We start from the raw sequence: 22,829 nt of genomic DNA, 5'->3' as shown, positions 1-22,829 counted from the left end.
GCAAGAAAAGCAGAAGAGGGAATCATCAACAGTGTTGATAAGCGCGTGTAATTTTAACTCACATCGTGATAATATTCGTAACGCTCTTGAAACTATCACTTCGGGCACCGAGCAGTTCCGAAAACGCAATTATCTGCAAAAAAAAAAAAAAATACTCGGATATAATTTGATCTCAGTTCAGTGCCAACGAACACTCTCTTTATAAAAATTTTGTCCCTCACATTATGTACCAGTAATGTAATCTCGCAAAATCAATTGCTCGCAGCGATTTGCTGTGGCATTTTCTAGTCGGTTTCCCATCGGTTTCAGCGCAGAACACGAGAACAAAAACAAAGAGCGCTCGTGTGCCTTCATCATGTTCGAGCTTCCTCGCACTGCTCAAAGCCGATGCCGTGAAGCGCTACTGGGATCAACTGATAACTTGTTTTGGCACCTCGGTCAGTGGGAAGCTAAAGCTGCCAGGGCTTTTGTGCTAGACGTTACGACAGGGGACTTGTTTCGCATAGCTTTTCACACTACGCTAACTGTGGCAGCCTTAATTAACCTCAATGCCGTCTCAGCACATTTCACATTAGGCCAATTGCAACGTCATCGTTTAATAACAACCGGCAACGTCTAGCCATGCACTCTTTTAAGACTTACACGCGACGCGTGCTAGGGAGTAGAGAGGGGGACAAATAATTTACAAAAGAAATTAAAATGCACGCAGGCACAATACAAAAGCAGCCCAGCGACAGCAGATTCAATGGATGACTACCTTCTTATCATTGCTTTAAGAGTTTGCACTCGTTTGGCGCTTCGAATTCAGGCTTCAATCGCTCGCCTTGAACTCGCGCTCATGCAAATGACACTCGTGCTGGTCGCTCTGATCGTTTAGGGCCAACAATGTGCCCATATCGGCTTGCGAGAAATGCTAACGGAAGGCATAGCTTTTTGGAAATGCCGCACTACTGTAAAACCGCCTGTTTGACCGAATATTCTTTCATTTGCGAAACTATGCGAGTATCTCGCTTTCAGCTATGGACCCCTAACAAGGCTCGAGGGGGCTGCTCGTGCGACTGTGACAACACTGCTAGTAGGAGTCCATTTCGACAGCTTCGGAAGAAATGCGAAAAGGGTGCTTCGTGGCAGTCACAATTAACGGCACGAATACGATTAAGCCTTGTAACCGTGTTGAGGGTGGCGTGTTGATTTGAAACAGTGGAGATCGCATCCACTGTCATATTCTCCGCAGCTGCTGACGGCTAACAGAAGCCGATACCTGCTGCCCTTAGACCCTAAACCTCGCGTGTTTTATGCGCCTTGCACACGAGAGAAAAGAGGGGGCGAAGCATGCAAAGTTGTCTATCATTGTTGCAGTCTTTACCGCTAAAAAGGAAAATACTATTTATCAGCTTAACATCGTAACAATTTAACGCAACCGCAGAGTTTGAAGTGATGCTGAAAATGGCGTCTGAACGTTTGCCTTCTCTTCTATGCTTCAGTTTTCCAATCGCAGCTTTGGCATACATCTACTTGCGCTTTTTTTGTTGTCGTTGTTCCGAAGTATGATCGAAGGGAAGGTAAGTATGCCAGAACTTGCATAGCAGCATCCGCCTCGTGAATTAGTGACATCGTAACAGCACGAAGTGCGCATCACTATGGTCAGTTAGTGGCATTTAACGCACGCTGCGCTGAGAGCCTGCATCAGTTGTGTTCTAAGCCTCGAAAGAATAGAGGCGGGCTCGCCTTTTGACCTGCCGCTGCAGCAAGCGTCTTAAAGCGACTTATCACTTTCTTTTCCGCCCCTAGATTTCCTGTCATTTACGCTTAACTCGAGCATGAAAAGCTCTAGAAAGGCGTCTTGTGATGTTCGTTCCTTGTGCAGTGAGGGTGAGTCGCTGATGCTTTCTGGTGCTCGCTTTCCTCGCTCGAGCCTTCTTCTTAACGACGCGCAGTGCGATTTCTTTCTACTTGCTTTCGCTTTGGGAGTCTGCAATGTCGAGATTATCAGCAAAAGTGCAGTGTCGTCGTTGTGAAATTTGTTGCAAGGCTTTATACGGAAAGAAGGGAGGGGGGAAGAGTAGCGCGGCAGTTGGTCCCGAGCTAATGGATATGGCGGCGCATACAAAACTACAGCTCAAGGCAAAGCAAGGGGCGTGCAGCCGCACTTGTCTATTTGTCGCTCCGTCCCACATTTTTTTCCTGAGCTAATAACATATCAGTAATCGCACTAGCGTCAGCTAATGACAGATATCAGCATGTCACTAGGTCGTGGACAGTTCACTTTCCTGCGCAGGTACTGCAATAATTTTGAAGACATCTAAGTTTTGGACCAGTGTGAGCTTTTAGAGCCCTCGGCCAGTGACTAGTGACTTCAGAGCTCGGTGCATGTGCGCACACTCAGGGAAGCGATCCTAAAAGCCCTGTTCTGAAGGTGACAGCCAACTAGTAACAATGACGCACAACGTTAACACATGACGCGAAGTTTTATACTAATATTTTCGCTGTTGCAATCAATAATGATACAGAAAAGTAAGTACAAATCCTTATGCAATGTGTTAGCCCTCTACGTCATTGTTACTTTTTCGCCATTTATTTCAACACTAATGCACAAATTATTTCGAGCTACTTTTTGTAACTAAGTAGTGAAGAAAAGTCCTGTATTAGTGCCTGAACAGGCTATAACGAAACAGTATAAAGAATATACCGGTGTTAACACTAGTACAAAAAAAAAAAAAACGCTACCTTAAACGTGCATGATGTGCTGATTCAAAGGTCACAAAGCTTTACCCTCTTTACAGCTGAGCAGCGAAGTCAGTGGCATAGCACATGTGACTCCAAACTCATGAATTTCGCAATCAAAAGTGCAGAATTTTCTGTGCCTATTTAATGCGAGGTGACAGGGCGATTCAACAGCGCGCATTATTAGTGCCAGCAGCACTCTCTAACAAGAAAAAAAAAAAAAACTCTAAACGCTGCACACTGTTTATAGTATGCGTTGGGGATCTAATGCCTGGTTTTTCGAAACCCAACGGGTAACGATTAATAAATGCCGATAAGTAGAAAATACTTTGCACACATATGCGCCCGGTGAATGAAGACCTAATGTACGCCTGCGTCTGCATTTCACAGACAAGGCTACTTGCGGAAGCTTAAAGCCAGTCACGCTGACGACAGTGCAACAAAATCGGGTTTCAAGGTGGCAGCCAGACCAGAACCAAGTGCGGGGTTAGAATGCGCTCTTGGCTCCCATTGGCGACATTAACCATCGTTGCCCACGGACGAAATCGCCATCGCATGACCTCCGAGATTTCGAAACGAGAGTAGGCGCTGCTGTCTGCATCCCTTTGTAGCGACGAACAAAGCGAAAGCAATTCGGCGTTGCTGCAAACTGTAGACTGTGTATAACCTGCGTCACCTTGAGAGCGCTCGAGCGGCGCGTTTCCCTGCACGGAAATTGACGCCTCGTCGCAGCTTTAGCATATGGGACGCTTGCACGAAACGCTGAGAGCGCCATTTTTCTGTGCAGGGCAGCAGCCGACCGTGGAGCAGACCGCGCAAATAGTGTCAGAGCGATAGTCTACTGTGCGGTCGTGGGCTGTAATAGCCGAACGCAGAATAAAGTGCAAAAGGTGAAGTCCGGACAAGATGATTGCGAGTTTTTCAAAATACCAAAGGTATGCTTGCACGAATGCGACAATACCGGGAGCGATCGAAACGTCGCAGGCGAGAGTGGCATGCACGCGTCAACAGACGTCGCATTCTCAGCATTTCGGGCAAATACCAAGCGCTTGCACGCCAGTTCGTGTCAGATAGTTAAACGATTATCGATGTACAACAGCGCGTACGTCGCACTGGTCAATTTGTTTACTTTTTTTTTCGCAGCCATGCGTCTTGTGGTTTAAGTCGGGAGCGGCTCCGCGGTTGCTTTGCTTTTATGCTTGCACCCCAGGCTTAGCGATGGGGCCCAATCAGGATTGCAGTCATCGAAAAGTTTAGACGGCCGACCTGCAAAACGAACACGTGAAGCTAGAATTGTGGGCTCCTGCAGCAATCCGTGTCTCAATGTACAACATTTGAGATGCACGCATAAGCCACTCTCGTCTGCGACGTTCTGATCGCTGGTCTTGTTGACGCATTCGTGCAAGCATAACTTTGGTATTTTGAAAAACCCGCAGTCGTCTTGTCCGGACTTCCCCTTTTGCACTTTTGTCTGCGTTCGGCTATTACAACCCACGACCATCGCTCTGACACTTATTTGCGCGGCCCGCTCCATGGTAAACTGCTGCACTGTAGAGGAAAATGGCTCTCTCAGCGTTTCGTGCAAGCTTCCTATATAGACAACGCTTGCTCGGAAGTCGAGCCGCACAAGCAAGATGGGCTTGAACACCTTGCCCGGAATCTAAGGGCTCCTTTATAATCGCAGTTTTTATTGTGCTCTGCACACTTGTCGAGCGCTGTGCGCAAGGGTGACGCAGACTGTACGCGCTTCTTCACTGCAATGTGCTGGGTTGGCCGCTTGCAGCTAATGCTGATGACGTCTTATTGCCTTTCGGCAGTCAACCGGAAACACGCCACATCGGCGTCGCAAACGACTCTTTTGAAGATTATTACTGAATAGCCTGTCATCTAGATCGCAGGCATCAATAATTAAGCAAATCAGTAAACAAATTCGCCTAAGGTATCGGCAACGCTAAAGTTCTTTGCTGATCATAGAGCCATTGTGGTATGCAGCCCGAATACAGCAGGAACTGATTTGTTTCCTCACATCTAATAGAGGTGGTTTGCGCGATTAAAAGCTCGTTGCAGACCAATTACCAGCCGCCAGCCCGATAAGCACGTAACGTGACAGCCCCGTACGAAGATTATCCGCAATACTAACCAGCATGGCACGTGCATGTCGGCTTTCCTTGTACTAACAAGCGCAGCGAAGCTTGTGCGTTGCTTTCTGCTCATCATCTGCGTTGCTGCCGGCGCCGATCTGAGTCAGAAAGCAGCGCTGACTTCTTTTCAGCATCTTGAACGAGGTCCGCAGCAGTAGAGCTTGGTAGTCTTAGACTCTGAAAACCCGCGTCAGCTGGGACGCTCACAGGCGCTTCTCCCTTCTCTGCCCACAGTCGGGATGAACAGACGACAATCATTCGCCAAGTTCCACGCAATGACGCTCGAGGCCCCAATAACAAAGGTGAGCATGCAAAAAATGTCTGCTCTCAGCTCAGCTGAGATGCTTACGGCCAGATAACTCGGTATACTTGCGTGACGCGAGGTTCGTATAGCTCAGGGGAAAAGAAAAGCTGTCCCTCGTTTTTCAGGGCGGCTTTTTTGTCTTGTAAATACTGTCGCGGAGATGCTGCTCACATGACGCGAGCGCTCGCTTAACTCTGCAACGCCGCTCATCGAATCTGTTTACACGCCACTGCCAAGAGCATGCCGCAGCATGGCCAAGAGGAAGCCGTGCAGTGCTGCGCAGCGAGACTATTGGTGATCTTAGCACACATGTGGCAATTTAACGTAATGCGCTAAACTTAAATTCTGGGGTTGCCGTCATGGAAAAAAAAAATCGTCAGTGTTGATCCCTGGTTGCAATCACCAGATAGAGCTGCGCTCATTGCATCTGAGGGAACGTGTCCTGGAGCGTCGATGTTTACACAGTATGCAGATAGGTGCGCAGCATCTGCCATGAAAAACACTGGGAGCTTTTTTTTTTTTTTCTTCGACTAGGTTATGGTTTCACGGCAGCGTCGTATCAATCAATTGACGATCATATGGAAAGAAGAATTCTGTTATTCTGACGCATTAACGGCTGGTGGTCATCCCTACAGTTAGTTTAAACTGTAACCAGGATTTCTGCTAACTCGAAGCTTTCATAATTGCTTGAGGTTGGCGCTGACAACAACAAGTCGCTTAAAGCTTTCCACAATAAATACAGGACTGTACACGACATGACTTAGAGGACAAGGGCTGACGAATGGCGCAGAAGTACCTTTCATGCGTCTTAAGAAAAAGATCTGAACAAGGGTAAATGGGGTACGCCTCAGTTCACAGATGAGCCAACGTTTCGACAAGCGGACTCGTCTTCGTCTGGGCATGCGTCTTGTAGTACATAAAACAAGCAGTTCATTTCCCTGCCCATCATCTCCTTTTATAGGCGGAGAGATCTTGCTACCAACTCGCCCGTCCGCAAAAGTATTTCAGATCACCTCTGTGTCCACTTGAGAACGTCGCGCGATACCATAAGGCTTAATTATACGCTTGAACATTGAGTTGACAAGATCAGCCTCGCAGTTGCAACATCTCTGTGTGGCGTACAGGTCATCAACATGCTGGTGTCGACGCAAGAAAATAGCTCAGCCATGGTGGCTCAAGCGTTGGACCGAGTCATCGACATCCTTCGCTCCACCGAGCTCTACAACCCACAGCTGGGAGTCGGTCAGGGCAAGTCAGAGGACCAGATGACATCCGACCTGGTCACGGGGCTCATCAACGTGAGTCTCCCTGCGGCGTCACGTTGCATTTAAAATCACGGGCAACGGACGTGCTCGAATGAAAAATGGTTGGATCGTTCACTGCCGTAATAACGAAAATCGCAAAGAGAGAAGAAAGCTTGGAGTGTTTTTGACTTCGAACTGTGGCTTTGTCTTGACAGCTCTGTGCGTGTCAGGTTCGGTTAATAGGATTTAACGTCGTCCCAAAGCGAATCGGGCTATGATGGACGTCATAGTGGAGGACTCCGGAAATTTCGAGCACCTGGAGTTCTTTAACGTGCACTGATATGGCACAGTACACGAGTACTTTGCCTTTCACCTGTATCGGCGGCCACCGCAGCCCAGATCGAACCCGCGTCCTTGGATTCACTAGCTGAGCGCTCTAACCACCGAGCCACTGCAGCGAGCGCTTTGTGTGTCAGCCAAACTGTCAAGCGCTACTTGTGAAAGCCACACCCTAACTTTCGATAACGTTCCTTCTACCTCAAGACATTTTAATAAAACGGGACCGGCTTGAAAATACGTGCATAAAAGGAACCATGGTATGGGTTTTGCGTTTGTAGCCGTAAGTCATGGTGGCACAAACTATGAAAATGTGGTGCGCAAAGTAGCTTCACAGTAGCCCGTGTTCAGGAAGTGGAACAAAGCATCATAAGTACGCACAAACTGCATGCATTACATCGAAGCCTTTTCATGAAAGTGCCATTAGTTATAACTTATATCTAACAAGAAGCCCTTTCTCTCATTGGTTCCAAAACTGTCTGAATGCATTGTTTTAAAATGGGACACTTCGAGCGAGAATTCTGAGCCCTGTCATGTGGCGCTTCGACTGACAGCGCAGTCTTCCTACCAGTGCAATTGCAGAACTGAACAAAATACGGACATGTCCTGCAGCCAGTTTCTGGAGATTTCGTTAGATGTTTGTTTTGATGTCGCGGGTGGCACAACAGTCGGTTAAACTCCGCCTTTAGGGCAGTTCAGAGCACTGGATCTTACAACATAAGCCGCGTGTGACGTTTTGCTGGTGGCATGAACAAAGAGCTTTCGTCCGATACACCTCCATTAGTTGTTTTGTGATGTATACCGATATGCTTTCTGGAATGACGTATTTTCGTGTGGAGTTTCGGAACATGTGTGATTTGAAGCGCGCCGGTACTTGGCTAAAGACGACAAAAAATGAGATGGGTTCAACGCTGCTGAACCGAATGTGAAGTGAAAGCATTAACTACAGGTAACCGAGCGTTCTTCTTTTTCTTCTTCTTCTTCGCCTTCTTCGTCTTGTTTTTCTTCTTATCTTTTTCTTTTTCTTCTCCTTCTTTCTTCTTTGTCTTCTACGGTGCCACGGTAACACTATGCCACGCCAACGGCTAGAAAACCTAGCGCAGTGTAGCTTTCGCTACAAAAGAAAGCGCAGTTTAATTCTGGCCATCTGTTATTAGCGGTTGCTTTCTCTGTCGATTGACAGATATAATCGGAGACATTGGGTTCAGACCGAAAGAAGCCGCAGTTATCGTCTTGTGACGCCCGTAAGGGCTCTTCTGCTTTCACGCAGACGGGCCAGAAGCCGACGGGAGTCCGACGGCTGTCCCATGAGACTTCGCTCATGAAAGGTACCGTGCCTCGGCTTGTGCCGACGAGCGCCTTCCTCACTAGCTTGCCTCAACGACCGCAGTGAACGTGGTGAACACAACGGCGCCCAGCGGCGCCCTGCCCAGCCTGAACACGGCGCCGACAAAGATCAAGGAGCTGCTGGAAAACGATGTCAAGTGGGAATTCGACATCATCGAGTTGGAGACGCTCACAGGACGGCGGTGCGTAGGCGCCAGCTGCGCAGCTGTCCTTTGCTTATTACCTGATTGCAATCGCTATAGCAAATACTCTAATCATCTCAACAGCGCCAACTTAGAAAATATCCGACCCTGGCTGTCCGCTATCGATGCACATAAATAGTCGCTTGAGCGAGTAGCCACGAGGTTGTGTGAGACTGTGAAATCAGAGAGGAGGAACGCAGGGCGTGTGTCTCTCTCTCTTCGCAGACCGCTCATCTGGCTGGGCCTGTCACTTTTCTCTAAGCTGAACGTTCACACCAGCCTGGAGTGCGACGACGCCACCATCCGCAACTGGCTGCAGTTGGTGGAGTCGCACTACCTCGACAACCCGTACCACAACTCGACGCATGCCGGCGACGTCATGCAGGCCACGGCATACTTCCTGCTCAAGCTGCGGAAAAAGGTATCCAGTCGACAAGAGCACTCGAGCGACGCTCACGAAACCACATATATTGTTTGTTTTTTTCCCTACAAAATGACTATCTCAGAAAGCACTGGGGCGTAACTTATTCCTTTCGGGAGCTTTGTACACGACTGTATACGTCGCAAACTGACTGGCTTTTTATAAGAACATGTTCACAACTTCGCAATTTTATCTTGTTTATAGTGCACTCTTTTATGTCTACTAGCGAACTTTGAAAAGGATATTTCGCAAAATAATGAGCAACTTTTTTTTTTTTCTCACCTGAACCAATATCCCATTTCTTCTTTTTTATGCCTTGCGTCACTTGCATCCTCTTAACATAAAATGGTTACATAGTCTCCACAGTGTTTATTTTATCAATCATAATGTGTTATTATTATAGTTTCCAACTATGTTAACGGTTTGTAACAATTGTTTACGCGAATTAACCGTTGTAGTTTTTTTTTTTTTTGGGGGGGGGGGGGGGGAACCTAACCATTTCACTCACTTTGTTTAAGCCTGGATATGCTAGTTCCGCGAAAATTTACTTGTTTTCTAACTAAATGAGAAATAGCGTCTGAAGGGGCTATTTCCGGAGTGGCACCTGTAAGTTGGCTAGGTTTCCTTTGCTGTAGAACTGCGCTTTCAACATGAACAAGTTTAGCATGTGAGAAAAAAATGACGTGGCACGAGCATTGCCGCCTATGTGATTAAACTATCCGCATGCTGTGTTCACAATTGTGCAGTGATGCCAGCCTTGCCCTTTACCTGAGAAAGAAAAATAAAAAGGAGAAATGCAAAGAGCTGCCTCTTGCTTAGCCGGCACTAAGCAACAACATATGCGAAATCTAGAGAACCCACTAACAGCGCTGACCATCTCCAGAAACGCGTTAGCCGACATACCAGCAGTAGATTACGGCGGTACACTCTTCGTTGTAATTTACAATCATAACTCGTACATAAAAGAACCGTTTACAAGAAGTGTGGTATACTACGATGTGGTATATAAAGTTTAACGTCCCAAAACGGCATAGGGCTATGAGGGACAATGTGATGGAAGACTCCGGAATAATCTAGGCCCCGTAGGATTCTTCTGATCCCAAGTGACATAGGTTACTGGCATCGAAACTTGGTTGCCACGGCTGGGATCCAACCTGCGTCCTCGGACTCAGCAGCCAAGCGCTTAGTCATTGAACCACCGCGACTAAAACAGGAAGTGTACTCAGAGAGTGAAGCGTCACCGATTAGCACGCAAACTTTCCAGTGCCGAGCTAAGTGCGTAAACTTTCGTTTCATGCAATGTAGAGCGAAGTTTGACTTGGGCACACCTTCTCACTTGTTTGCACCATTTTATGCAACCAAGGAAATGGCCCCGAACTTATTGACACTGACAACTGCAATGTAAATGAGACTACGCCGCTACTTGCGCCGAGGTTGCTAATGAACAGGCAACCACCTGTTGGCGTTTCTACGAAAGCCGCAGCTGTTACCTACTAAGCGAGGCACTCGGTGTCAGAGTCAGCCTCTCTAGCCATGCTACCCCTGTATACGCCTCACACTTAGACGCACAGTCCTTTTCTCCGTGCCTGTTAGTAATACAGCACACGTCTGCAGGACATCTTCGACCCGCTGGACGAAGCCATCTGTCTCATATCGGCTGTTGTGCATGACATTGACCACCCGGGAAAGTCCAGTCCCTTCCTCTGCAACTCGGACCACGAGCTGGCGATCCTGTACAACGACCGGTACGTGCGCGGATAACACCATTCGTTCCTGTTCATAACCGCTTCTCTCGCACTCTAATAGTAATGTTGTCCGAACGCAGAACAAATCTTGGCGGTCGCAGTTTTATTACTTCTACAAGATGTACCTTATTTCAGTACATTATTTTTATTAACCCATCCGATGGCAGTAAAAACGCCTACCGCCTTATTTGCGCACGTCATCGATTATTATCCGCATACTGTAGCTGCCTGCGGTGCAAGCATGCAGTAAATAAAAACTCTTGGTTTTTTTTTTTTTTTTTTTTTTTTTTTTTTTTTTTTTTTTTTTTTGCATGCGGTCAGGCTCGTGTCGCGACCGACCAGGATGAATTGGTTGTCGTGCCCAGAGAAAGGGGAAGACTCTTGCGCCTGTAAAGCAGGCTCTGCTTTACGACGCTGAGCCTGCGGTGAAGCGTCCTTGCGGTTGTCACAGAAGTGGTGCACCGTACTGCCTGGTTTGGGCTGTGAACAGTAGGATGTCAAAGAAATAACCAGCCCAGCGCTTCACTTGTTATGAATTTATCCGGTTTATCATCCCTGCAAGCCCCATTCAAAGATGTTGTATAGTGTTATTAGCGGAATCAAGCTGTAAAATTTTATTGTGCTCTGTTGTGCGGACGGGAGCATTATTGACAGCGCTGAATGCTACGTGTTTGTGTTTGTTTGTTTGTTTGTTTGTTTGTTTGTTTGTTTGTTTGTTTGTTTGTTTGTTTGTTTGTTTGTTTGTTTGTTTGTTTGTTTGTTTGTTTGTTTGTCTGTTTGTTTGTTTGAGTATGGCGAGCGCTTGCAGTGCTACATGCCTTTTTCATCGATCGTGTCATACCTTTGTCATTTTAATAAGCACGCATGTTTTGCTATGAAGCAGTGGCTGTAGACGACCGCTTTCGACTTCAGGTGCTGTGAGCTGAGGCGCTGAAATTCGTAAATTGAGGTGCTCAACGTCCCGAAGAGACTGGTGAGCTATGAATCACATAGTAATGAAGGGATGCAGATTAAATTGGACCACATGGAGTGTTCAACGTGCACTGACATCGTACAACGAACGGGCACCTGTTGCTTTTCGCCTCTACCAAAACGCGACCAGAGCTGCTAGGACTAAACCGGGGTCCTCTGCTTCATTAGCCAAGCACCATTACCATAGAGCCACCGCTGCCGGTCGAGACACGTAAATGTCAACAAATGTACGGAGCAGAAAGATATAGTATCGGCAACGTTACGTGCTTATGTGAACCAACCTGAAGTTAGCTTCCTCGCGTCCCTCATTCCGATCGCCTGGAGTACCTCGAATTAGAGTGTAACAAAAAGCAACAAAGCGAAACCCTTTTTCGCAGTTCTGTGTTGGAGAGTCACCACGCGGCGTTCGCTTTCAAGCTGACACTGTCGGACGAGAAGGTGAACATCTTCCAGAAGCTGGAGCGGGACGTGTACCGCTCTGTACGGCTGTCTATCATCGACATGGTGCTGGCCACCGAGATGACCAAGCACTTCGAGCATCTATCCAAGTTCCTCAACGCCTTCCAGAAGCCCATGCAGGAGGAGGAAGGCTTCGAGTCAGAGGTAGACAGTTACTGCGTATGCAGATATCTGTATCATTTAAAGCTCACAACCTGTACCGCTTCTCGTACGATTCCCATCAGTAAATTAGTTGCTTCATTTTTTAACCTCTCCTCAAAATACCTTTGTCACCATGTGGCTACAATGAGACTATAGCTAGCAATCCTCCGTGTTATGGTTAACTGGCTAACACCTCTGCCACCTCCGGCTATTCGGTTATTTTTCTCTGTCAGTTAACTCGGCTAGGTACAAACCTCGAAGGAACAGGCAGTCCAGAAACGGTATTGTGCTCTAAAGTTTACGTGCTTCAGGAAGAGTGAGGAGCAACGTGTGTACCTTTCTTTTTCACGGTGCAAGATTCAATACCTACCGTATGCTTCAGCACAACAGAATTAATCCTAGTAACTGACGGTAATTAATTGCATGGTGAACACGATGTGCGGGGATGTATGTACATATTGAATTTAATTGCTTAAGCGCAAAATAAAAATTGCTTGAAATGCAGCCATGCTTGAACGTGTGTCAGTTTGTAACCAGTCTAACGTCCAGGATAACTTCACTAGTTTGTTAAAGCCAGTCCTTAGGATTTACCTTGGCGGTTACTAGGAACAGTTAATCCAACTCTCCTAAACGACAGACAATGTGACATAAAACTGTGCCTTCGATGTAGAGCTCTTAGTTGCATGTTTGCCCATTTTGACGTTGGCGCTACCTTTCGACACTTGCAATAAGTCAGCTTCTTCTTGCAACGCCTGCATGCGTCCTGCTTTCTAAGTAGGCGGCGCGGAACATTTTCTTAACAAGACAGATTACAGTTCGCAAGGTATTTCAACTATATAATATTTCCGCACATTACAATCGTCACTGGCATGTCGCTTGAGGCACGTTGTTACAGGCTTGTGCGCATTGCTTCTTTAAAGCCAGCTATGGGATGCTGCAGCGTGCGGCAAACTTGCTAGGTACTCAGTATGAATGGCCTGCACAATTTGGTTCCTCCGCGAAATACCATGACGGCGCCCTAAGGCTAACTTTCGGCTTTATACCACCGACAAGCCTGAGAAATTCATGTATACTATCTGCATTCTTGGTGACTCCTGATAGAATCGGTTTGAGCCGTGGATTTATATAGAATCGCACAGGCAAGAAAGCTCAACTGTATCGCCGCTTGTTTTCGAGGCTACAGCGTGATTCAGATTTTCGCCCACTGATGGTGGCCGATGGGGCATCATTAAAAGAGAACCTTCATTCTCTCTCACATCTCGCCGTGCTTTCTCTGGCCGTAAAACTGTAATTCTGCGTCTCTGTGCACTTTGCTGCCACTGCGCATGTGCAGCCCTTGCAGGAACACGGAGAATCTGGCTCGCTGCGCTCCGCCGAAAACATCATCCTCATCAAGCGCATGCTCATCAAGTGCTCCGACGTGTCGAATCCGGCCAGGCCGATCCAGCTTTGCATCCAGTGGGCGCACCGGATCGCCGAAGAGTACTGTGCTCAGGTACGCGCTCGTCATTTAATACTGCCTCATTTCTCTCTCTATCTCTCTCTTTCTCTCTATCTCTCTCTCTCTCTCTCTCTCTCTCTCTCTCTTTCTTTCTTTCTTTCTCTATCTCTCTCTATTTCTTTCTTTATCTCTCTCTCATCGCACAGCAGTGCGTCAGAGCCACCGATCAGCAAACGTTATGTCCTCTGTTTATTGGTCTACAAGTGAAGTTCATGGCACTAGAGTTTTGTTTGGTCTTGTTGATGTAGTTGCTCAGAGATCGGAGTCAGCGCGGAATGACAAGTACGTGTCATGTGTGTCACAACTGGAATATAAATGCTACTCTTAACTCTCACACTATTGCTAGTTGCTTCGATGCCAGTCATGTCTGCCTCTGTGTTCCGTCCTCGTCTTTTCGCGCGACCTCCCCTCATGGCAGAGTGAAAATCTTTCCGCTTATGTGGCATTAACCTGTTGACCTTTTCGTACTCCTTCTGGTCTTTTGCGTGCACACAGACCGACGAAGAGAAGCGGCGCGGATTGACCGTGGTGATGCCCGCCTTCGACCGTGCCACCTGCAGCATCCCAAACTCACAGACCGGCTTCATCAATTACTTCGTGCGCGACATGTTTAGGGCTTGGTCGGGTAAGCTGTTTTCACAGTTGTGGCTTATTTCTGCTTAGATATGTTTAGCCTACCAGGCCCCCTGCCAGGCAAGACTCGCATCGAGCGGTCTTATGTTGCACGAGATATTAAAAAAGAAACAGCGGCGCGTGTTTTGAAATGTGCCTGGCGTTGTAACCCAGGACTGAAGTTTTGCTGCATTAGAAACAAAACACAATGTGAATAAGTGTGGGCATGTTAACTGCGACGAAGCTGTGAAGAAAAGAAAGTTCAGTTTCCAAGAAACTTGGCTGTCTCAAGACATTTTGTTTAGAATGCCTTGTCTCGATTCAGATTGACGATCGTAATAATTTTCCCTCATAACGTACGTCGTAGCCATGGACATTGTTTCCTCTACCACAACGGAAAAAGAACACAGGTTGAGACGAAACCTCAATCTGTTAGCCAACGTTTCGACAAGTGGACTTGTCTTTATATGGGCGATGGAGATAGGTCCACCTGTCGAAGAAACGTTATCTAGCCGAAAAAGACTCACGTTCAACACTTGCACATGGAACGACGCAAGGACACAATCGCAGGAAAAGGAGAGGGATCTCTTTCTATCCCTCTTCTTTTCCTGTGATCGCGTCCGTGCGCCGTTACGGGTAGAGGCATCTCATTTTTATTTACTTTTAGCCTGCCGCACCATAGTATATGTCAGTATGAACCAACTAGCCCTACAGCAAGTACTATATTCAACCCTTGCTCGTTTTTTTTTCTTGTTTTTTTTTTTTTTCTTTTTTTTTTTTACGCTGGATACCCATCTTGTACATCTCATTCTGCATTGTTTCCCTTACTATAGTTATTTGTGTTTATAGTATTTCTGGGGTATATGCGCAGTTTTAATTAAGCCTAAGTGTCTGTGCATACGTATTTAGGTTTGTTATTAAAATTCGTCGTCACCAAACGATGCCTAGCTCTGTGCATGGCTATGACCTTGATGTATCGAGACTAAGTGGCGCAAGATATTGCCTCTAATTGCCGAATAAATATAAGTTGTTTCCTTTTGCTTTTGTCACTTCGCCATTCAGCCAAGCATGTTTTGTAGCCAACAGATGAATATCTGGCTTCAGTTATGGTGGCGCACATGAACAAACGAACAGCTTCCTCTTTTTGACATCGGATTTGCTGACTACTTGATTAAAAATTTCAGGACTGCTAAAAGCATGGTATAAAGCATGTGATCGTGTCAAATTTTACCGGTCTTCTTCGCTCACTCTGAGTGGTTTGCTTCAGTAATTTGAAGCCACGCGTGTCTCAAAAACGATAAGACGAACTCGCCTACGCTACGATAGAGTCTCAGTCCTCAAATCCTGAAATGCACAGTTGCGCTAGCAAAACCTCTTGGCTTAAACAGACTAACGATTGTCTTCTTCCCTTTTCCTCCAAACTCACAGACTTTGGCGAGTTCCCCGAGCTCATGGAGTACATCGAGAAGAACTATATTTATTGGAAGGACAAAGAGCCGTCGTCAAGCCAACAGGGGAATCGCTAGCGGCTCGTGGCCGGTTCATCGCCGGGTGCAGAGGACGCTCTATTCATCCTCACGGGGAGATATCATAGTTGCGCGTGAAAGGCAAAGGGGGAAAACTGTTGCGCAGGTGCTTTCCTATCTACTAAGAAGATGGAGAGATTGCGTGACGACGCGGGAAGAAGCCTGCACGAGTGCAAAAAGGAACTGATTCTGGAGCACCGAGGGAAGCCACCACACGTGTTCGAGGTCGTCTTGTGCCGGCCAGGCCTGCGCTGCAACTTTTCTGTCGGTGCACGCGTGGTACATAGTGGGATGGCGGGCGCTAGAGCGGGGTTACAGCCCCGTCTATGTGCCGCAGTGTGATGGTGTGCCCGAGAGGTGAGCAACACGTGTGTGAATCGCCGGACATAAGAGAAGTAGCTTCGTACGCAGAGCCAACGATGGCAGCTTGGGACTCCGACCGGGCACGACGAGGCCTTCGGGAGACTGCCGTCTCATTTTGATTGCGTGGCTTTCACAGCGGGACCCTCTCTTCTTTTTTTTTTTTTGTTTGCGTTCTTGTACGAACTGTTTGTCGCTATTGCCGCCCGCACTTAGGCAAAGGGAAAGTAAAACAAGGGTATCTTGCAAAGCAGGTGGGGAAGTAAAAAAAAAAAATGTGAAAATAGTATGTTTGTCTCAACATCCTCACGCCACTTGTAATAGATGTTTCTCACAGTCAGCAATGCAGCTAGTCTGCAAGGTGTCTCACTTGCACTTTTTTGTTATGTTGATGTTTTAGAGTGCGGATCTTCCAGCTGGCAGTGACGTACGAAAGCGGCGAAACCTCAGCACCTTGGCCGAATCGAAACCGACGGGGCGCTTTGTAACCGAAAAATCTGGCTCCAGTAGAAGCAGTGGCTTCGCCTGGGGTACAAGCATATATGGCAATGTAAATTATACAAATCGTAAGAACATGTTCAGAGCGCGAATGTTTCCGCTTGTTTCGTAGCGGCCAAAGCTGCCGGGGTTTCTGCCAGTAGTGCTGTGAGGTGGTGGTTCCATGTGCCGAGAATGCCTTACGCGATCCAGTGGGCTTGGCTGTGTAGACTTGAACCTCAAAGGGGGCCCCTTTCTTGTTGAAAGCCTCCGACCTGCTTGCACCGAGCTCTGGTAGCTCGCCCGAGCAGCTTTTCTTTCGCTCTTCTTATTACTGCCCAATATTTTGGCTTAAATTAAAATGGGAGCAACACCTTCAACATATCCGGAATGCAAAGGAGACCACGGGTGAGCTCGTCAAAGAAAATTGCTTTGAGCTCACAAAGAATGTCGATGCGTGGCTAGTTCTCCAAGCGCAATTTATCCACCAGTCGATGTGAAAGGTGTTGAGAGCTCAGCCAGGGCGAGCTACCTCTAGGAGGCGTCCGTTGCGTTCTTATCTCCTTCATTCTGTGCACGCTTTCTGCCGTTGGCGGCGACTATGAAGTTGCAGGGGTCTCGCGAGCGCGGCCGTTGCAGGTTTTGCGCTGGGTCGTTATAGTGGATGCTGCTGCTGATGCGCACGCCGGACAACACGCTCTTATCTTGCAACTTATAGCTCCGACAAATTCAAAGCGATGTCCGCGGTGGTACACTGATTCGCACCCTCCTTACAAGGGCAGGACGAGTGCATGTGGCGATCAGTGAAGCTAAAAGAACGGGGCGCGGGGCAAGCACTTTCCCTTACTTTCGTTGCTTTCAACTCACCTGGGGAAGGGGGCTCTGAATTGGTTTCGGCTGAGGTCTTTCAGCATGTGACCATTTCTGATTCATAGGATAACAGTCTAAAATGAGGATGCACACACTAGGAAAGAGTGCTAAAACATTATAGGATATGAAAAAAATCTGTACATTTCTTGAGCTACTGAATACACTTTTCGAAATACCGGCTTTTGAGTTGCGAATTTAGGACTTTAGAGCCATTTTTATTCCCCTAGCTTGTGTCACGTAACTTGAGCCCAGTTCTTTAGAAATTAAGGTCACTTCGTACCCGAATGGAGCCGGATGCATTATGATGGGTGTACCAATTTTTAACGCTGGGTATTTTTTTATTTCCCCTTAACTAACCGATTATTATGTTAAATTCTTAAACACTTACTGCAGACTCTAGCGTGACACAAAAAGTTGTCGAACACCTTCAAAAACATCTCATTAAATTGTTTTTTACATGGAGTGTTTCTCGTGCCAACAACGTGCATTCCCCGTGGCCACTATCACAACACAGCCGATCTTGCCCATCAATCGTACACTTGAGAGCAGCGCAATAGCTTTACGTAAGCTGTCCATAATGTGACTTTTTTTTTTTCATTATTTTCAGGCTTTCTTAGGAAAGCGAAGAAAGATCGCCTGAGACATATCGCGCAGAAAACAAGTTAATGAGATATTTCTGAAGGCGCTCGCTCTGAAACTTCGATCGCGTATCGCAACACTTGGGGCCTGCAGCCAATTTTTTTTAATGTTGAGTAATGTAACATGCTTAGGTAAGAGAAAAAAGTCTTAGTTACTTAAGACTAATGACAGCATGGTGCATTCGGTTTCATGCGCGTCATTAGTGGATTTTATTTTAGTATTGGAAAAGTTACGTAGGGCAGTCTGCACATATATACTGTTTTTCACGCTAGAATATGAGCATACGCCGGTGTTTTCATATTTCGTGCCTGTTTTGGGGCAATGACAGCCGCGTGTGAAGGCAAACACCTCTGCGCGAGGTCTAGATCAGGCAACTAACCTGCTCTCAGCTCCTGCGGTTCAGGAGGAGTCAGACGAGGTTTAGGTATATGGAGACCGTGCAGACATAAACAGCGCAACCAAATACAGCGGCAAACATTTTGTACGCAAAATGTTGAAATATGCAGATGTGGTCGTGCGATAGAAGTTCTCACGTATATTGGTGAGTTTTATGAATTGGGCAATGTCTCGAGTAAAAAACAGTAAATATTAATGAACTCAGCTTTAACGTAAAAGTACAGGCGAAGTCATTTTAAACAAGACATCGGCCGATGTCGGTCTATCCATGCATGTGTCAAAAGGAGCCCCGCATGAACCGCACAGACATCCCCCGAAGCTTCGAAGTCGCCGCCAAGCGCGTCGCCGTGAGAGTCACAAGTGCTGTTATCGACGGCGAGTCGTCTTGGGAATGGCTATTTTCAGAGCACATATCAAAACCACAGCGGCAGACAAAAAAAAAAAAAAAAAAAAAAGAAAGTTATGTTCTCAATGCTAGTCGTCTTGACCACTCTTTCCTGTTCGTGCCAAAGAACTGTGCCCGCCACTGTGTATTCCGTAGTGAACACGACGCGGTCAAAAATCCATTGCTTCACCGGCGTTCCTTGCTCAACATAAAGACCTCCTCGCCCAGTCGATGTGTCCTGAATAATGTTACAGCCCGCATGTCTGCAAGCTGACCTCGAGCATGACACCGCGGAGCGCGCTACATCGAGACGATCTCGTGCGATTTCACAACACGTTCGCCCACTGTAGCGCTGTTGGCAACCTTGTCTCTGTGACTCGCAACGCCTGGAACGCTGCGCCGCCGTACCGAGACTTGCTGCCGAAAGGAAAGTCTGTGCGCTGTTTAAAGCTAACAGGCGAACGGTCGCAATGCGAGGCTTTTCACCAGAGACAAAACTGACCGCTTTGAGAGATGCGTTGGCAAACGGCCGCAGTTTCTTTTTATATTTATTTTCGTCTAAGCACGTCGTGCCCGATGGAGTCTAGGTTTGGCTATTCACTTCAGGGCAATGACGTTCGCGGCACAATTCGCAGCTCACGGAAATCGTATTGGCCGCTCTTCACAAACATCCCAATGCCTCCATCCCGTTTAGTTTCTCTGTCGTGTCAGGAAATTTAGCGTCGAGCGATAAAACCGACATAGCTCCAGTTAGGCAAAAGACGCTCCCTACATTAGCACCGACTGCTTTTCCAGATTGCCAGACAGCTTCATGATCGGATCATTTGACAGGATTTGCACCCCCGCACATCTACACTTTCTGTGCACATCTACACTTTCTGTAGAGGTGGCGAAACGCCCCGTAAGTTAACATAGACGACCCGGGTACTGTGGTTATTTAGTGGCTGTGCAGTGCTGCAGGAGTTAAAGATCGGAACGCCTGCAGTCAGCAGCTGCTGAACTCGTAAAGATTAGGTTCATGAAGCGTGAGCCAAGGCTCTTGACAAGGCTCTTGATTGGTTGACGCCAGCGCCGGCTCCCTTAGAAACGCTGCCCAGGGTTTTTCTTTCTGGCGCACACGAGTTTCTGGCCGCGAACGGCTTTGAGCCGTGCCAGGACTGCGTGTCAAACGGTCAACCATTCTTCGTGTTTCTTCTCTCACCAGTATTTCTTTTTTCTAATGCGTTCGCGACACTGCTCGACAAAACGCTTATCGGAGCCAATGCTGCGGTGTGTTTCCATCGGCAAGGGGTATTCATACCAAACCGCCCAGCATATTCTGAACCCGGATTCAGCAATAAGAAAACTAAGAGTTTCCGTGCTCACTGTGTGTGTGTGCGTGCGCGCGTGCGTGCGCGCGCACGCCTTATGCCACTGGAATTATAGGAAAGGGAGCGAGGCAGTAAGAAAGCAGTACAAAAGCGAAAGGAATAATTATCTAGTTGCTTTGGTTTGGTTTGGTTCGTTGGGTTTAACGTCCCAAAGCAACTCAGGCTATGAGAGAAGCCGTAGTGGAGGACTCCGGAAATTTCGACCACCTGAGGTTCTTTAACGTGCACTGACATCGCACAGCACACGGGCACCTTTGCTTTTCGCCTCCATCGAAAAGCGGCCGCCGAGGCCGGGATCTTAATGATTCTTCCCTTTGGTGAAGCACTGCCCATTGCGATGCATACGACCCTCAGAATCGTTCCCATCATATTATCATTGAAGGAAATTGGTAAACGCTGTCCTTTTTTGCAATTGGCATTTCTTTGTCGACCTATAAGATCGTTTCTTGTATGGCAAATCAAATTGTTAGCAGTCGAAATAAAATTAACCAGCTAATCTGGGGACAACCTGCAACACTGTCACAAACATGTGAAGCTTTCCCCAGCTGAATCCGTGAATAAAGGAAGCGCTGGCTCGTATGGCTTGGCCTCTCTCGCCGAGTCAGGTCAGGGTGCAGTGCCAGTCGACGTGCTACGCAAGGCTTAACGAAGGCGGTGCTGCGGAACGACTCAGGAAGGTTGAACTCGGAACAAAGCCACCCGATGTTTCCTTTCAACAAGCTCTCGAGGTGGCGGCGCAGCGCGAAGGGAAACTTTCCAAAGGTCGCAGTCGCGGCGTGCCGAGCGTGGTGCAGCGTTGCACTCGGCCAACGCGTCACAGAAGGCAAAGCGCGCGCCTGTGTTTGAGTGCGTGTGTGCGTGCGTGCGCGAATGTTATTAATGACAGACACTTATCATTTCCCAATTAAAGAAAATGTTGCCAAACTTGACTCTGTTTTTTGTGATGTGCCCATTTTCCTATCACCTTTTGTTTCCTTTTGACATGTCGACGTATGCAAGGCCGTGTGCCTTTTCTCTCGCCAAAAGGGGCTCCCTAACCTCTACAGACCAGAGGTATTTAAAGCAATTTATTTATAGGAAGAGAAAGGCGCGGTAACTGTCTCACTTGTTTTCTGTGGACACCGCAACCGCACCGTAAGGGAAGGGAGGAAGGTGAGAGTGAAAGTGGAAAGAGAGAAAGAGGAGCCGTAGTGGAGGGCTATGGAGTAATTTCGACCACCTGGGGTTCTTTTCACGTGCACTGACATCGCACAGCACGCGGACGCCTCATCGTTTCGCCTCTATCGAACCCTTAAGACCCATGTGGGCTGGGGCAGGATATGATGCGGCAAATCCAATCTCAAATGCAACAGATGCAAGCACAATTTCAGGGGCAGATCTCAGAAATCAAAAGTGCTTTTCGAAAACAAAGACATAACGAAAACATTAGGGAAAGAGCGTACAACCGTCCAGCGTTAACGGCGTTCGCTGTCGAACAAGGCAACAGCACGAACACGTAAACATGACCAAGACGCGTCAGCAAGACCAAGAAAACTTAGAAATTTGGCAATGGAACTGCAGAGGCTACCGCAAAAAACAGGCCCTACTAAAACAATACATAAACACACAGCTCACACCCCCCGATGTGATTGCGCTCCAAGAGACTGGAACCAGGCCCTCTCTACAGGGGTACGATGTTTACGAGAGCCAAAACGGAGGTAAAGCAGCCGTTCTAGTCATCAAAACCATCACCGCAATCAGGCACGATACCATCGCCGACACGGACATCGAGCACGCGCTTGTCGAAATCATTCCGAAAAAGCGAAAGGAAAGGAGCACATTCGTACTAAACGTGTACAGCCCGCCAAGACAAAGAAAAGCCAAATTCTTCGAACTCTTCCACGGAGCGCACAAGCTGGCCAAAGAAAATGCACTCATTATCGTGGGAGATTTCAACGCCATGGACACGAGTTGGGGATACCGGAAACAAGATATCAAGGGAAGAACATTAGCGGACGTAGCCGAATATTTTGGCTGTAAGCTAATCACAGATCCCGCGACCCCAACGAGAATCGGTAATAGTGTGAGCACGGACACTTGCCCGGACCTCACGTTCGTAAGGAAGAGCAAGGAGTCACAGTGGGAAAACATGATGGAAAACCTAGGTAGCGATCATTTTATCCTCCGGACGCGAATAGCATCGGAAAGGGTAAGATGCCGGATCGGACAAGCAAAACTCACGGACTGGAACGCGTTCCGCGGGGCTTGCAAAAAATCTGAAGGCGGCATTCAATCACTAGAAGACTGGAGCGGCATGTTGACAGAAACGCGAGACAAATGCACAAAAAGTGTAAGACGAACAACAACAACGCCCGAAGTAGACGGGCACCTTCTGCGACTATGGGAAGCCAGACGCTGTCTCACCAAAAGATGGCGGAAGCAAAAACACAACAGGAAACTAAAGCTAAAGATAGCAGAAGTTACGGCAAAAGCTGAAGAATACGCAGCGCAACTCACGAGACAAAATTGGGAACAATTCAGCGACTCGCTTAAGGGAACCTTAGGTACGGCCAGAACCTGGAATCTCCTAAGAGCACTAATCGATCCGACCAAAACAAAATCAGAAAACAATAAAAGCATCCACAGATTCATCCACTCCTTCAAGGGCTCGGACACCGACCTTTTAGAGAAGGCACGA

General features: G+C 47.5%; 1 protein-coding gene across 3 annotated transcripts in view; it reads left to right on the top strand.

Moving 5' to 3' along the window:
• Positions 1-21,081, top strand: part of LOC146198182 (high affinity cAMP-specific and IBMX-insensitive 3',5'-cyclic phosphodiesterase 8B-like) — a 285,653-nt gene extending 264,572 nt beyond the window's left edge. For 2 of the 3 annotated variants that reach the window (XM_084593575.1, XM_084593573.1), the window contains 11 exons: positions 1,792-1,872; positions 5,100-5,167; positions 6,294-6,467; positions 8,020-8,077; positions 8,140-8,278; positions 8,504-8,699; positions 10,314-10,444; positions 11,794-12,019; positions 13,350-13,511; positions 14,013-14,142; positions 15,558-21,081. In XM_084593575.1, the coding sequence (XP_084449701.1) occupies positions 1,792-1,872; positions 5,100-5,167; positions 6,294-6,467; positions 8,020-8,077; positions 8,140-8,278; positions 8,504-8,699; positions 10,314-10,444; positions 11,794-12,019; positions 13,350-13,511; positions 14,013-14,142; positions 15,558-15,655 (1,463 nt within the window). In that variant the 3' untranslated portion in view covers positions 15,656-21,081. The remainder of the gene's footprint in view (positions 1-1,791; positions 1,873-5,099; positions 5,168-6,293; positions 6,468-8,019; positions 8,078-8,139; positions 8,279-8,503; positions 8,700-10,313; positions 10,445-11,793; positions 12,020-13,349; positions 13,512-14,012; positions 14,143-15,557) is intronic. The other variant, XM_084593574.1, reaches the window with a different exon arrangement.
• The last annotated feature ends 1,748 nt before the right edge of the window (positions 21,082-22,829 follow it).

The sequence above is a fragment of the Amblyomma maculatum genome, chromosome 2 (assembly GCF_055883805.1).
Source record: "Amblyomma maculatum isolate TAMU_Amacu chromosome 2, ASM5588380v1, whole genome shotgun sequence".
NCBI classification, from domain to species: domain Eukaryota; kingdom Metazoa; phylum Arthropoda; class Arachnida; order Ixodida; family Ixodidae; genus Amblyomma; species Amblyomma maculatum.
The sequence above is the reverse complement of the archived record's forward strand: the minus strand, read 5'-3'. Positions and strand labels throughout refer to the sequence as shown.